The 13,991-nt window shown below is 35.6% G+C and overlaps 1 protein-coding gene and 1 non-coding gene across 2 annotated transcripts; both read right to left on the bottom strand.

The window, feature by feature from the left end:
- Window positions 1-293: 293 nt before the first annotated feature.
- On the bottom strand, window positions 294-399 carry LOC142554870 (small nucleolar RNA R71). The gene has a single exon (XR_012822236.1). It is a non-coding gene; the product is annotated as a small nucleolar RNA R71 (small nucleolar RNA).
- Window positions 400-6,376: 5,977 nt separating this feature from the next.
- On the bottom strand, window positions 6,377-13,469 carry LOC142553859 (uncharacterized). Its single transcript, XM_075664380.1, has 7 exons — window positions 13,345-13,469; window positions 13,059-13,121; window positions 11,194-11,266; window positions 11,011-11,104; window positions 7,992-8,099; window positions 7,821-7,869; window positions 6,377-7,094 (listed from the first exon to the last, which is right to left on the bottom strand). The coding sequence occupies exons 2-7, from the start codon at window positions 13,089-13,091 to the stop codon at window positions 6,630-6,632; spliced, it is 822 nt and encodes a 273-aa protein (XP_075520495.1). The 5' UTR covers window positions 13,092-13,121; window positions 13,345-13,469; the 3' UTR covers window positions 6,377-6,629.
- Between the last annotated feature and the right edge of the window lie 522 nt (window positions 13,470-13,991).

The following is a 13,991-nucleotide window of genomic DNA, read 5'->3' on the forward strand; positions in this document are numbered from 1 at the left end:
AAACTACTTCGAAATCAAGCCAGCTATAATTCAGATGATTCAAAATACAGTCCAGTTTGGAGGATCTGCAGTAGATAACCCAAACACGCACATCGCGGATTTTCTTGAAATTTGCGATACGTTTAAATTTAATGGAGTTTCTGATGATGCTGTTAGGTTGTGTTTATTTTCTTTCTCCTTACATGACAAAGCTAAAGCATGGTTAAATTGTCTGCCTGTAGGTTCGATCACCACATGGGAGGACATGACGAAGGCATTTCTCATTAAATACTTTCCTCCATCTAAGACCATGAAGTTGCGGGCAGATATCACCACATTTGCTCAATTCGAGCAAGAGTCTTTATATGAGGCATGGGATCGTTTCAAAGATCTATTATGAAGATGCCCTCATCACGAACTGCCACTTGGGTTAGTCGTTCAAACCTTTTATTATGGCTTACTCACTCCTAATCGTACTATGATAGATGCTGCTGCTTGTGGGAACCTATTGAGAAAAACTACTGAGGAAGGATAAGAGTTATTGGAGGAGATGGCTGCTAGCAGCTATCATCCTCAATCTGAAAGAAACATCCAGCGGAGAAGTGCAGGAGTTCACCAGGTAACTGACCTTTCTGCTATTACTGCGCAACTTGATGTCTTGAACAGGAAATTGGACAGTTTGAATATGGGTGGCACGGCTATGTGTCTTCAAGAGATATTCTATGATAAGTGTGGAGGTGAACACTTTGTAAAGGACTGTCAAGAAGGCAATCTATTCTATGTGCAAGAAGAGGCATCAGTGAATCAAATGGGAGTCCAAAACCGTCCAAGGAATTATCCGTATTCGATCACATATAATCCTGGATGGAGGCAACATCCCAACTTCTCATGGGGTGGTCAAAACAGTCAGAATCGACCACAAGGAGGACAACCGTATGGGAAATTAAAATTTGTAAATTTATTATAATAAATAAATTTAATAGATTTTTCTATATATTTCATAAATAATATGCAAAATCAATAAATCAAATATCAAAACTATTGTTTTTTTATCTAAAAGATTACTCATGTACTTACCAACGAACATGTTCACGAGCTAACGAGCCGAATACTGTAAAGCTTGAGTTTGGTTTGTTTATCTTAACGAGCCTCATTAAACGAGCTTTTATCGAATCGAGCTTCGAATAGCTCACAAACAGTTTGGTTCATTTACATCCTTGTCAAGTTCCCACTGCACAATCAAAAATTGTTATACCTCCCCCTTTCCCTATAGCATTGAAAAAATCAAAACTTGATGCGCAATTCGGTAAGTTTCTTGAGATATTTAAAAATTGAATATCAATATTCTTTTTGCCTATGCTTTGATGCAAATGCCTAGTTATGCTAAATTTTTAAGGGAAATCTTAGCAAACAAGAGAAAATTGGAGGATCACATGACGGTAAATCTAACTGAAAATTGCTCTGCTTTGGTGCAAAACAAAATCCCACCGAAACTTAAAGACCCAGGGAGTTTTTATATTCCTTGCACCATTGGTGATGTTTTTTTCATAAAGTTTTGTGTGATCTTGGTGCGAGTATCAATCTTATGCCTCTATATGTATTCAGAAAACTCGGATTAGGAGAGCCTAAGCCAACCAGGATGTCCTTGCAACTGGCAGACAGATCTGTCAAATACCCGCGATGAGTCATAGAGGACGTCCTGGTAAAGGTGGACAAATTTATATTTCCTGCAGATTTCGTGGTGCTCAACATGCAGGAGGACATGGAGATGCCGTTGATTTTGGGGAGACCATTTCTTGCGATTAGCAAGGCCCTGATTGATGTTCAAGAAGGGAAATTGAGATTGAGAGTGGGCGAGGAAGAAATTACTTTTGAGGTCTTTAATGCTCTTAAGCATACACTGAACACGGATGACTGTTTTAGAATTGATGTTGTGGATTCACTTGCGTGTAATTTTGTTTAGGATTCTATGAAGGACCCATTGGAGGCCACCCTCACAACTGAATTGAAGGAGCATGATTTGGACGAAGAAAAAGTTGAAATAGTGGCATACTTTAATGCCAACCATCCATGGAAAAAGCCAATGAGGATGAGACTGGAGGATTTGGGAGAGCGAAGAGATTTGACCCCTCCAAAGTTAAGCATCGAGGAACCACCGACGCTTGAGCTCAATCCATTGCCTCCGCACCTAAAGTACGTAATACCTAGGTGAGAATAACACTTTACCTGTCATTATTTCTGCAGCTTTGACAGATGCTGTGGAGGAAAAATTGTTGCAAGTTCTCAAATAGTACAAAAAGGCATTTGCCTGGAAGGTGGCAGACATCAAGGAAATAAGTCCATCAATCTGAATGCACAAAATCTTGATGGAAGAAAAGTACTCACCCCTCGTGCAACCTCAAAGACGACTCAATCCAAAGATGCAAGAGGTAGCGAAGGCTGAAACTATTAAGCTTCTCGATGCAGGTATTATCTATCATATTTCAGATAGTGCTTGGGTAAGTCCTATTCAGTGTGTGCCTAAGAAATGAGGGATTATGGTGATCACTAATGAAAAGAATGAATTTATTCCCACGAGGACTGTTACGGGGTGGAGAGTGTGTATTGACTATAGGAAGTTGAATGATGCCGCCCGTAAGGACCACTTTCCCCTTCCCTTTATTGGTCAGATGTTGAAAAGACTAGTGGGACATGAGTTTTACTATTTCTTAGATGGAAATTCGCGGTATAATCAAATCACTATTTCACCTGAGGACCAAGAGAAAATCACTTTCACTTGTCCTTATGCAACTTTTGTTTTTTACGTATGCTTTTTGATCTTTGTAATGCCCCTGCTACATTTCAGCGCTGCATGACTGCTATATTCCATGATATGATTGAAACCTTTCTTGAAATATTTATGGCTGACTTTTCTATCTTTGGTGCAATGTTTGATGAGTGTTTGCAGAATTTGCAATCCATGTTGAGGAGGTGCGAGGAGACGAACCTGGTACATAATTGGGAGAAGTGCCACTTCATGGTATAAGAGGGAATTGTCCTAGGGCACAAGATTTCGGAACAAGGGATTGAGGTGGACAAAGCTAAAGTAGAAGTCATCAAGAACCTACCACCAGCTTCAATAAAGGGAGTTAGAAAAAATCGGCGTTTTATCAAAGATTTTTCTAAAATTGCCAAACCTCTATCTTCTTTACTTATGAAAGATGTGCCATTTGAGTTAAATTCTGACTGTCTGCAGGCATACGAGGATTTAAAAGAGCACTTGGTGACGGCTCCTGTCTTGGTAGCACCGGATTGGGATCTACCTTTCGAAGTCATGTGCGATGCCAATGATACTGCGGTTGGTGCTGCCCTCGGCCAAAGGCGGAACAATATATTTAACACTATATACTATGCAAGTAAGACTCTAGATGAAGCACAATTAAATTATGTCACCACTGAAAAAGAGTTACTTGCAGTAGTATTTGCACTTGACAAGTTCCATTCATACCTTGTTTTGTCGAAAGTAATTGTGTTTACTGACCACTCTGTCCTTAAATATCTGCTTGCTAAGAAAGAGGCCAAACCACGATTGCTTAGGTGGATATTACTTCTCCAAGAGTTTGACCTCGAAATAAAACATAAAAAAGGTGTAGAGAATGTGGTAGCTGATCATCTTTCTAGGCTTGAGCATGTTAGTAAAAATTGTGAAAACGATGAGATAGATGATTGGTTTCCAGATGAACAGTTGCTAGTGGTGAAACACTATCCTTGGTATGCAAATTTTGCTTACTTTCTTGTCACAGGCACTCCACCACCCAATCTATCATTTCACCAACGTAAGAAATTCTTTTCTGATGTGAAACATTATTTTTGGGAGGAACTATTTTTTTTTAAGATATGTGAAAATTCCATGATAAGAAAGTGTGTTGCAGAAGAGGAATTTGGTCAAATTTTCAACCATTGCCATGACCGTGAGGTAAGTGGTCATTTTGGACCAACAAGGACGGCATCTAAGTTACTTGAATGTGGCTTCTATTGGCCAATCCTCTTTAAAGATGCTCGTTCTTATGTGCTAGCCTGTGATAGATGCCAGCGGATAGGTAACATCTCTAACCGTCATGAAATGCCATTAAATAAAATCATTGACTATGAGGTTTTTGATGTGTGGGGGATAGACTTCATGGGACCATTTCCCAGTTCGTTCACGAAGAAATATATTGTTGCTGTTGATTATGTGTCCAAGTGGGTAGAAGCAGAAGCAGAAGCATATGACACTAATGATGCTCAAGTGATCCTGAAATTTTTATATAAAAATATTTTTAACAGATTTGGAACACCACGAGCAATCATTAGTGATGGTGGCACCCATTTTTGCAACAACCTAATTGAAAAACTTTTGAGCAAATATGGTGTCACACATAAGATCTCTACCCTCTATCACCCCCAGACGAGTGGTCAAGTGGAAGTGTGGAACCGAGAGAGCAAGCGGATTTTAGAAAAATTGGTAGGTGTCAGTAAAGCATGTCATTTACCTGTAGAGTTGGAGCATCGGGCATACTGGGCAACAAAAGCACTAAACTTTAACTTTACTGATGGAGGTGAACGACGTCTACTTCAATTGGATCAGTTGGAAGAATTCCGAATCTGACATATGATCTCGCTTTATCATAAAAGGAGAAGACAAAGAGGGTTCGAAAGCTTGAAGAATTTCACGTCGGGGAAGCACCGGAGAGACGGGAAGAAGACTTGTTTTCAAAATAATGGAGGACCGAATCTACCAGCTGGAGTTTTACGTGAAAATGGCTGAAGAAGTGAGGGTGTTGGCTGATGGAAAAGAATATTAGGTTTATTGGAGTTTAGGGGAATAATTAAATAATATAATAAGCTCTAAATGGCCATTAATTATTGTTTAAAGAGTTTACAAAGAGTTTCAAGCACAACAAGCTTAAAAGTAGGTCTATTAAGTCCAAACATACTCTCGAAAACTATTTCGTGTTGGCTAGTTTTTGAAAATATTACTCGAACCCTCAAAAAGTCCTCCGAATCGTTAAAATTTGTGTACCGGTTAAAAATATAACCCGACGGGTAAAATACCCAACCAAGACCCATTTTCAAAAATCATACTTAAAAACACCTCATATTAAATAATTAAAAATAATTATTCAATAAAACTATTTTTCCTGAATATCCCCGGTCTCTGTTCCTCGATCAAGCGCGAACTGAAACTAAAAATCCTAATGCATGAAACTTTAAACAAACCTTGAATTAAGACTCATTTTCAAAAATCATACTTAAAAACACCTCATATTAAATAATTAAAAATAATTATTCAATAAAAATATTTTTCCTGAATATCCCCGGTCTCTGTTCCTCGATCAAGCGCGAACTGAAGTAAAAATCCTAATGCATGAAACTTTAAACAAACCTTGAATTAAAACACAAATTAATGAAATAAACATGTATTTAATGCTTTAAAAGAATTTAATAAAATACCAAAGAAATTTAATAACTTGCATGCATGTTGTTCATATGGACATTCAAATTTTCGGGAAGTTACAGTTAGTTCTAATCATCTAAGCAAATATGCACCAAAAATAGAAGAAAATTAGTGAAAAAGACACTGGAAATAAATGGAAACAATTAATCATCATGAATTCATTAATTTACAAAACTGTAGAAATTCATTAAAACATAAAAAAATATAATAAATATGTTGAAATTTGGAATTGATAAGCACGCTAAAAGCTAAATAATGCTGAAATTTTGATACTAAATCCATGAAAATATTTACAGAGAATTTGTAGAATTTTGTGCTGAGTGATGAGTTGTTCTAATATGCAGATGAGTTTATTTTCTTCAAAAATTATGAGTGGTTTCCCTATTATTCATTATTCACGATCTGCTCATGACATTTCCCATTATCTCATTACCCGTACGCAATGGACTTATTCAAATTCATGATGGGCTATCTTATCGCAACTTATTTCCTCTTTTTCTTTTTCTTCTTGAGCTTTGGGTCTATTCATTTTGGACTAAATTAAACTCCAACAATACTATTATTAATCAAGCATAAAAAAAATTATTAGTAGAGTATTTGTAGGAAATGAAAAATGGTTAAAATCACAAAGTAATAATTGCCACTGGAGGCTGTACCTACTCCAAGATTGTTGCCACGATTGGACGAATGGGCGGCGGTGATTATGTGAGTTTTTATAAAATCATTCGTAAAGTTTCAGATGGTCTCATGCTTAAAGAATAATATTACTGGATTATAAAATCGTATGAAAGAAACATAAAATTTTGTCGAGAGTCTCAATAACAAGGGTAATTATATACATTTTCAAACTTTATCGAAGAAAGAAATACATGTAATTGCTTTTTAAAAAATTAATCACAACCACGAAGCAAGAACTGATGCAAACTAAAACTCCAGCAGAAAGCTGTAACGATATGAGAAGAGTTCAATATTTTACAACAATAAGATCTTTTAGTGGGATCACATGGCACACAAAGATACATCTGAAACTAACAACAGCACACAGATCTACTGAACAAGAGAGGAAACCAAATCTACAATCTCAACTTGTTAATTTAGCGACTTCCACGGAGTAAATATTATCCAAATCCAATCTAAGTGCATCAGAACTTCACAAAGTCGGCGGTTTATAATTCTAACCTTCATTGTCATAATCTTCCTCATCTTCATCCGGCCTCGAACTATGCTGCGCAAGGTGAACAGGGTCAATGGCCATCCTATCCGTTTCTGAAAGTCCAGGATACTCTTCATTATTCCCATCTGAAGGTCCAGGTCCAGAAACGGTTGCTGCAGCAGCAGAAGCCAGTTTTTCTGAAAAGTCATCTACTCCAGCATTCAGATCAAAATTCTTATTGGACTCTGAATGAACGGTTTCGACAACTTTGGTGTTGTCATTCGGTGATTCCTTTGAATCAGAGTTGTTTTCAACCGGTTGACGAGGACTCAAGATTATTTTGATAGTTTGAGGAGTAGTAGTTGAGACAGATTCAACCTCATGCCGAAAGGTGTCTCTCTCTGTTGCTTTGCTGGGTCGCCCACGTCCTCTTCCTCTGCCCCTTCCTCTTCCACGTCCACTGTTACTAGGGTGGCAGGTTTCATGCTGCAGTAAACAAGGTCAGATACTCTCAATACGAGGAATTTGAATCAGAAAAACAGAAAATGCTAAAAAAAAAAGCCACCCAAGTGAAACGAGTACAGACTGGTGCGTAAATTTAAGACAATTCCATCTTCTGAATTACTACCAAGTTGCGAGATTTTATTCAAGTTACCTACCAACAGGGTGTGTTGCTGCCCTGATGGGACCAAAAAATAAACTATCAACAAACTTGGTATTTAAAAAAGCTTCTTTGGGATAAAAGCAGTCAGTAGTTGCTAAAACCTTCAATCTACTCCACCAGATAACAATACAATACAACTACGGTATTCGCCTATTTTGAGCTACTCCTCCAAGTTATTGATATGCAGTTTATTTGTCAAATGTAAACATAATTCGTCTTGAGAAAGTGGCTTAGCAAAACCAGCTTTTACTCCACACTGGTGCATACCTAAATACAGGCACCTGAAGATAACTGGACAGTAGATAACTACAGAAAATTGAAAATCAAAACTTCGGTCAACTTTAAATCAAATTTAGTATGTTCAATTCGCAATAAGACATTTATTCAATGCCATATTTAGATCCGAATGAAACTATAGATCACCGTGAACAGTTATGCCAACAACTGATTAGAGGAAAAACATGATACCCTCGCAAGGAAAAAAATTTGAGTTGAAGATGAATATTTAACTTTCGGATAGTAAAAACTTTCATTGAAGGGTTTCTTACCATGCTACCTCTTTTAGGCTCTTCATCACTGTCGTTAGATTCAACTTTCCTGCCAAAGCAGTTCATAATTTCAGGTTACCAGTCTCCAAACGAAACCACGGAGGAATATCAAGCACAAACTAATCCAAATTCCAGTAGAGGGATCAGATGGAAAGTTGAAAACATCGTAACCTTCTTTTGGGCATTTCAGCTGCATTATCAGAATGACCATAGTCGGGAACTTTGCTAACTACGTCCTTCAGAAAGTCGAACACGTTATAACTATGTACACAATGTTTTCTGCATATAAAAAAAATAAGTTAGAAGCTACGGCAGATTACAGACTTGCTATATTTTTGCCATGTCTTACCACACAAAGCTGGATTGAAATTAACAAGGTTGAGCAATCTCAATCGTTAATTTGTCAAATATTTAATAAGAGATATAAAAATGAACTAACAAATTAAAGGTACATTTAATGCAGATTAGAAAAGAATCACATGGTGTCTTTTTGAAAATTCATAAGCACCATCCTGCTTCAGCTCATTTTAGTTGGCCCATTAAACTTCTCATGAACATATAATAACTTCCAAAATGACAACAGGAAGAATTGTATTGAATATTAATATCAGAATCATGAATAATGTAAATTAAAAAGGAAAAAGGGTTGGTGCACTATCCTGCTTTGGCCCGTTAAACTTCTCATGTACATATAATAATTTAAAAAATGACGACAGGGAGAATTGTATTGAATATTAATATCACAATCATGAATCATGTAACTTTAAAAGAGCTAATTGCACCAACCGCTTTGGTAAAAGGCATAAACCCCCTAAAAATATTAATAAGTTAATACACCCTTCATATTTAAAACCATATAAATTTCACCCCTTCGTTACAAAAAACTTAGGCACATTTGCCCTCTGGTAGGGGGTTTTATTCCTATTTTAAAAACACGGGGATCTAGAATGCTATTAATTTTTCGCTTTTTGATTTTTTTACAGAGGTGTTGATGCAGTTAGCTCCAAGTTCAAATTAAAAACTTGAAGCTCAAGCAGTAAAGACATTATAAAGTTTCATCATATATGTATACTTTGTGGAATCGCTTTTGATGTAAAACAACTAATTTCATTATTTGACTTGTCAGCCTGAGTAAGGACATAAAAAAGACAAGCCTTCAACAGAATGCTAAAAATATATGCCAGAAAATTACCTACGCTCGACAAGAAGAATTTTTTTTGTTCTGAATAGAATTAGATTGTCAAAGAGCGGTTGAATCAAGGCTTCCACCAATGAGATGGACCAGATCACGTGAAAATTAAATTTAAAAATGAAAAATTTAAGCTGAATGAACTTAGTATTCTTGTCGTTTGCCTTCTTAATTATAAACAGAAATTTTAAAGTCATCGTTAATTTTCAGGTTTGTACAAAAGTTATTTTTTATGTAGACAGCGTCAATGAATCACAGAAACTCTCTCAAACCCACTCACACATCAATTCCAAACAATTAGCTTAAAACCTCAGGGTTCAAGTAGTGAGACCCAATTCAAAGGTGCATCACGAATCAAAGATCTAATTTTGTACGTTGTAATCCCTAGAAATATACAGAGGAACACAAAGAGCAATAAAAAAATGATTAGCACCTAATACCAGCATGAAAAGGCTTAATCAGTTCATAAAGAAACTTCGCATTCAACTGTGGAAAGTAAATAAAATAATACACATGCCCACTTTCTTAAATTCACTAATGTACACCTCATATTTCTTCACTGTTACAACAGGAGGAAGACAAACCTATTTTTGAGCAGAAAATGTCAATCCATAAGTCTTAAGGCTCAAGAACAATACTCACTCGCCTTTATGTCCAAAAATTATTGGCTTAATATACTTAGAAACCTTTATCGACCTCATGAAGCCAATTGCCAGGAAATCAAATACAAATTAAGTATTATGTGATTTAATGGCTTGGTAAATGGCACGTCAATAGCCACATAAAATTATGGCAAGACCTTTTTCCTGGTGTAACATCAAAGAATTTAAAGCAAATAGAAGGCAGGATGTGTGGACATGCAACAACTGAGAAGTACTGCACAGCCACGATACAATTAGACCAGACAAACTGATAGAATCGGTTAAAGGTGGAAAAGTGTTTAGAAGGGGTTGAATAAACACTTACGATTTTCAAAACCTTTTCGACTGATGAGTCAATTTAGTGATAAACTGATACTCGGGAATCTTGTAAGATAATATCATTCAGTTAACAAATAGTGTGCGGAAACAAACTAACTGATAGATAGAATATAAACTGAAATACGAGGACACAAGATTTTATGGATGTTCGGAGATTTCAAATACTCCTACGTCACCCCTTCTATTTCAAGGATATGATATACATTAAAAGACTTTGATCGATACAAGCGGTTGTACAAACCCACTTAAGTTTTAGACTTAACAATGCCAAACTGAAACTCTTAGTTACAAACTTGTTTACCTAACACAACTGATCTCTTCAAGATCGAGTATTACAGTTGTGTTGAAAGCTCGAAGTATAGCCTGAAAGCTATGAATGTATACAATAAGTGTGAGCTTTGATATTAGCAACGATTTCAGCAGAGTAACTGAATAGAAAATCGATAGTCGTTCAGAGTTCAAGGATTCAAAAGTTCCAAGACTTTTTTCTTCAGCTGCTCTTCTCTGCTATTTATAAGCTTCTCTCCAACGGTAATATTAAATACAATTTGAACATTTATATCCGTTGCTTGCCACGTCAACATTCTTTTGACAGTCGTACATTGCAGCTTTTCTGAAATGCTGCGATCCCACTACTTGTTGCAGTCAACTTTTGACGGTTGAATTTCTTATTCCTTAACTGATTACGTGTACAGCTGAGGGATCAGCTGATTGATTGTAGTTGATAAGCTCACAATTGTTTGTAGTAACTGAACAGTTCCAACTGATCAGTCAGTTGTCTGTGTAGTTCAGTTGTTGGTTCAGTTTCCTTTGAAAAACTGCGTATTATCCTTCAGTTACTGGCAACCGATAGTTTTCATATTTTAGATCAGTTTCTATCATTCTTCTAGATTAGTTAGACGTTCAGTTTGTTAAACAACCGAAATTCAGTTTCCAACACAAACTTATGACAATACAGCTGCTTAAAACAGGCTGAACAATGAAGATATAAGAAATAGTAGAGAACAGTAGCTCCACTCACAAATGCAAAGCACTAACAGTCTTGGCCCCTCTCTGCACGGTTATGTCATATGTACGATCACAAAGATCTTGCAAAAATAATTCCAACGCCTTGGCTGAATCAACATGACAAAGAGAAAAATATATGAGAGAGAGACTATGACACTACAAAAAATTGATAGGCCAACAACTAACAAACACTTACAGACTAAAACAGGTACTGCCATGGCAATCTTCCCAACATCTTCATCAGCTTGCATTATCTTTTTAATCCGAGCCTGGCAAACACAACTTTTCATCAGACATAGAAAGAATAATAGACTAGCATTTTCTATTAGAACAACACATAATCAGCTGTATATCTACTGTCTTTTTAATCTTTTCGTTCATTTATGCAGGTTTTTCATGCAAAACGAAGGGGTTCTTGGTTATCAAGCATATTTATTTTTTCCTGGTGTATTTAAGGTAAAATTTTCTGCAAATAACTAGTGTCTAAAAAAGTGAAAAATAAAATTAATAACAGTGGTACGATAATTAATCTTACAAGTGATTATAGCTAAAATGAAAAGTGGAGCATTCACATATGACATAACATAAAATGTAAGAATCTTTTAGTGCACAGCAACTTAAATAGAAAATCATTAATAACGAAGAATGTGCATGATATATGTACACTAATAGCAATCAGGATCCAACACAAAGTGGCAATTAAATGAATTGCTTTTGAGCAGTCAAATTCAACTTGAAGAGTGATATCCAAGAGTGTGACCACTAAATCCATATATGGGTATAACCGTATAAATGATAGTAAACAGCTCAAAGCATAAACTTATAAACACCATGGCACCGAGGCTACATCTTTCATAGCCTGTTGACATGATAGCATGAGATCCCAAGCCTCAACATTACAATTTTCAGATTTCCATTTAGCATGATGAAGCAATTTGTGATAGCTAAGCCTATTACACTTCTAAAAAACATTTTGGTTAATGATATTTTTTGTAAACTTCCATGTTTTCTATCAAAGTTTTAATGGACTACCACAAAATCAACAAGATTTTCGGGTTCCATTGTAAAAACTACTCTGATCCATTCCATTAAGCTATGCGAAATCATCCTGAAATGTTTGTTATTGATTATCCCCTTTGGAAAGTAAAATCAAAATTTTATTTAAACTCCGGAGGTACCATCATATAGGAAAAGGATATGCATAAGCCACTACTGAACAAGAATACTAATTTAATTAGAATCACAAATTTGGTGGTCATCAAATGAGCAATGAGCTTACATATTGCTCCACATTTCCTGAAATACAAAACCAACGCGCTAGTTCAATGCAACTGATAGGATAAGCCTTTTCAGATAGGATACAAACTACTATAATCACACGAGAAATGAATGCAAGAACTACATATTTTTCATAAATTCAAATCTTCATCTCTCCCAAAAGATACCCCATTATTATATTAAAATGGGAGAAATGCTGAACTAAAACAGTTCCAGCTTGTTCAGTTAAAAGACGGTATACTATCTAACAATTTTTTTTACAGATCAACAGGAAAAGTATAACTTACAACACATTGGGCCTTCGCAAATAAGGTGAGAAATTGCATCTTCTCCTAAATTAATATTTCCTTTCACTTCACATGTAACTTAGGCCGACCCAACATAAGCCCAGCTCATACCCATACACCACTAATGGTCATGAGCCGTAGATTAGTCCAACATGAGTAGTAGCACATATAGCATGAGTCATAAATATGGGTACAAAGCCCACGACTCAGGGTCGGTACATCACATTTATTTACTTGAGAAAACATCCAAATAAAAATAAAAGAGACTGTTACAAAAATACAGCATTCCAAATTCACTAAAAAAAACAGCAAAACTAAAAAATAAACGGGAAAAAAACTACGAGATCTCGCAAATACTGGAATCACAGGGATGGTAAAAAATCAGTTCACTTCCATTTCAAGCAAGACGGTACATCCAAAACGAGTAACAAATCACACAAATCCACACAAAAAATCGATAAATCAACCAGAAAGAGTGAGTGACGGTGAAACTTACAGCGGGGAACCGAGTATCGAGCTTCTTCCTCATGGTGTAATCCAACAGTCATACGAAACTCCGCTAAGATATGAAAAATTAAGAAGAAATACAAAAAACCCAAAACTTAATCAAGCTAAAAATTCAAATTTATCATGATTGAGGTACCATAATTGGGGGACAAAGGAATGGAGTAGAAAGCAGAAGAGTGGGGGAGCAATCAATCAAGAAAAACAAAAACTCGATCTATCTAATGCTTCATAGGGCAAAAATAAGATTCTTCTAATCAGAGTTGGAAATCTCGTACCATGATTACCAATTTTTCTCGAGGAATACGAAGAAATTGTGCTTTGACGAAATCAAAATCGCTAAATATTGTTGGAAAATGTTTGTCGAAGAGGTTACGTACAAGCGAACAAGCGAACAGTACTACTATCGATAGTATTACAACAACATACAAATTGAGGATAAATACAATACGATTAAAAAAAATGGACATTAGTTATTACATGGAGCAGGCTGCCAATACATGCTTAATTTCGTTATAAACTCACTTAAACTTATAAAACTTCAAATTTCATCGTTCATAATTTGACGTTTTATCACCTTATAAAAAACAAAAAATTCTTGAAAAGTTATTCATTAATAAGTTAAAATGTAGAACAAAACTTTTTATTCAAAATATTGTGAGGCAATTGGAAAAAGCAAACTAGTCATAATTTTTTTATTGACACAATAAATCAATGGTCACAAGTAAATTTGTGTTGCAATTTACTTTTGGAATGTTTCAAAATTTAGCATCAGTTTGTTATAAATAATCATATTACACATATTATATTGAATTTTTAACAGCGTTTCTAATTTTTCTTGAAAAAAATATTTGATTTTATAATTATTTTTTTATTGATAATATTGTGATATTAAGATATGATGTTTTGTCTTTCTAGACAAATA

This window comes from Primulina tabacum, chromosome 8 (genome assembly GCF_025594145.1).
Source record: "Primulina tabacum isolate GXHZ01 chromosome 8, ASM2559414v2, whole genome shotgun sequence".
In the NCBI taxonomy this organism is placed as follows: Eukaryota; Viridiplantae; Streptophyta; class Magnoliopsida; order Lamiales; family Gesneriaceae; genus Primulina; species Primulina tabacum.

Excerpts from the sequence above, each read along its gene's own strand:
- LOC142553859 (XM_075664380.1), bottom strand. The coding sequence starts at position 13,091 with ATGAGGAAGAAGCTCGATACTCGGTTCCCCGCT. Across the intron at positions 8,100-11,010 it reads ACTGTTAGTGCTTTGCATTT|AAAACATTGTGTACATAGTT; the intron begins GTGAGTGGAGCT and ends TTTTATATGCAG. Across the intron at positions 7,870-7,991 it reads GCTGAAATGCCCAAAAGAAG|GAAAGTTGAATCTAACGACA; the intron begins GTTACGATGTTT and ends CTGCTTTGGCAG.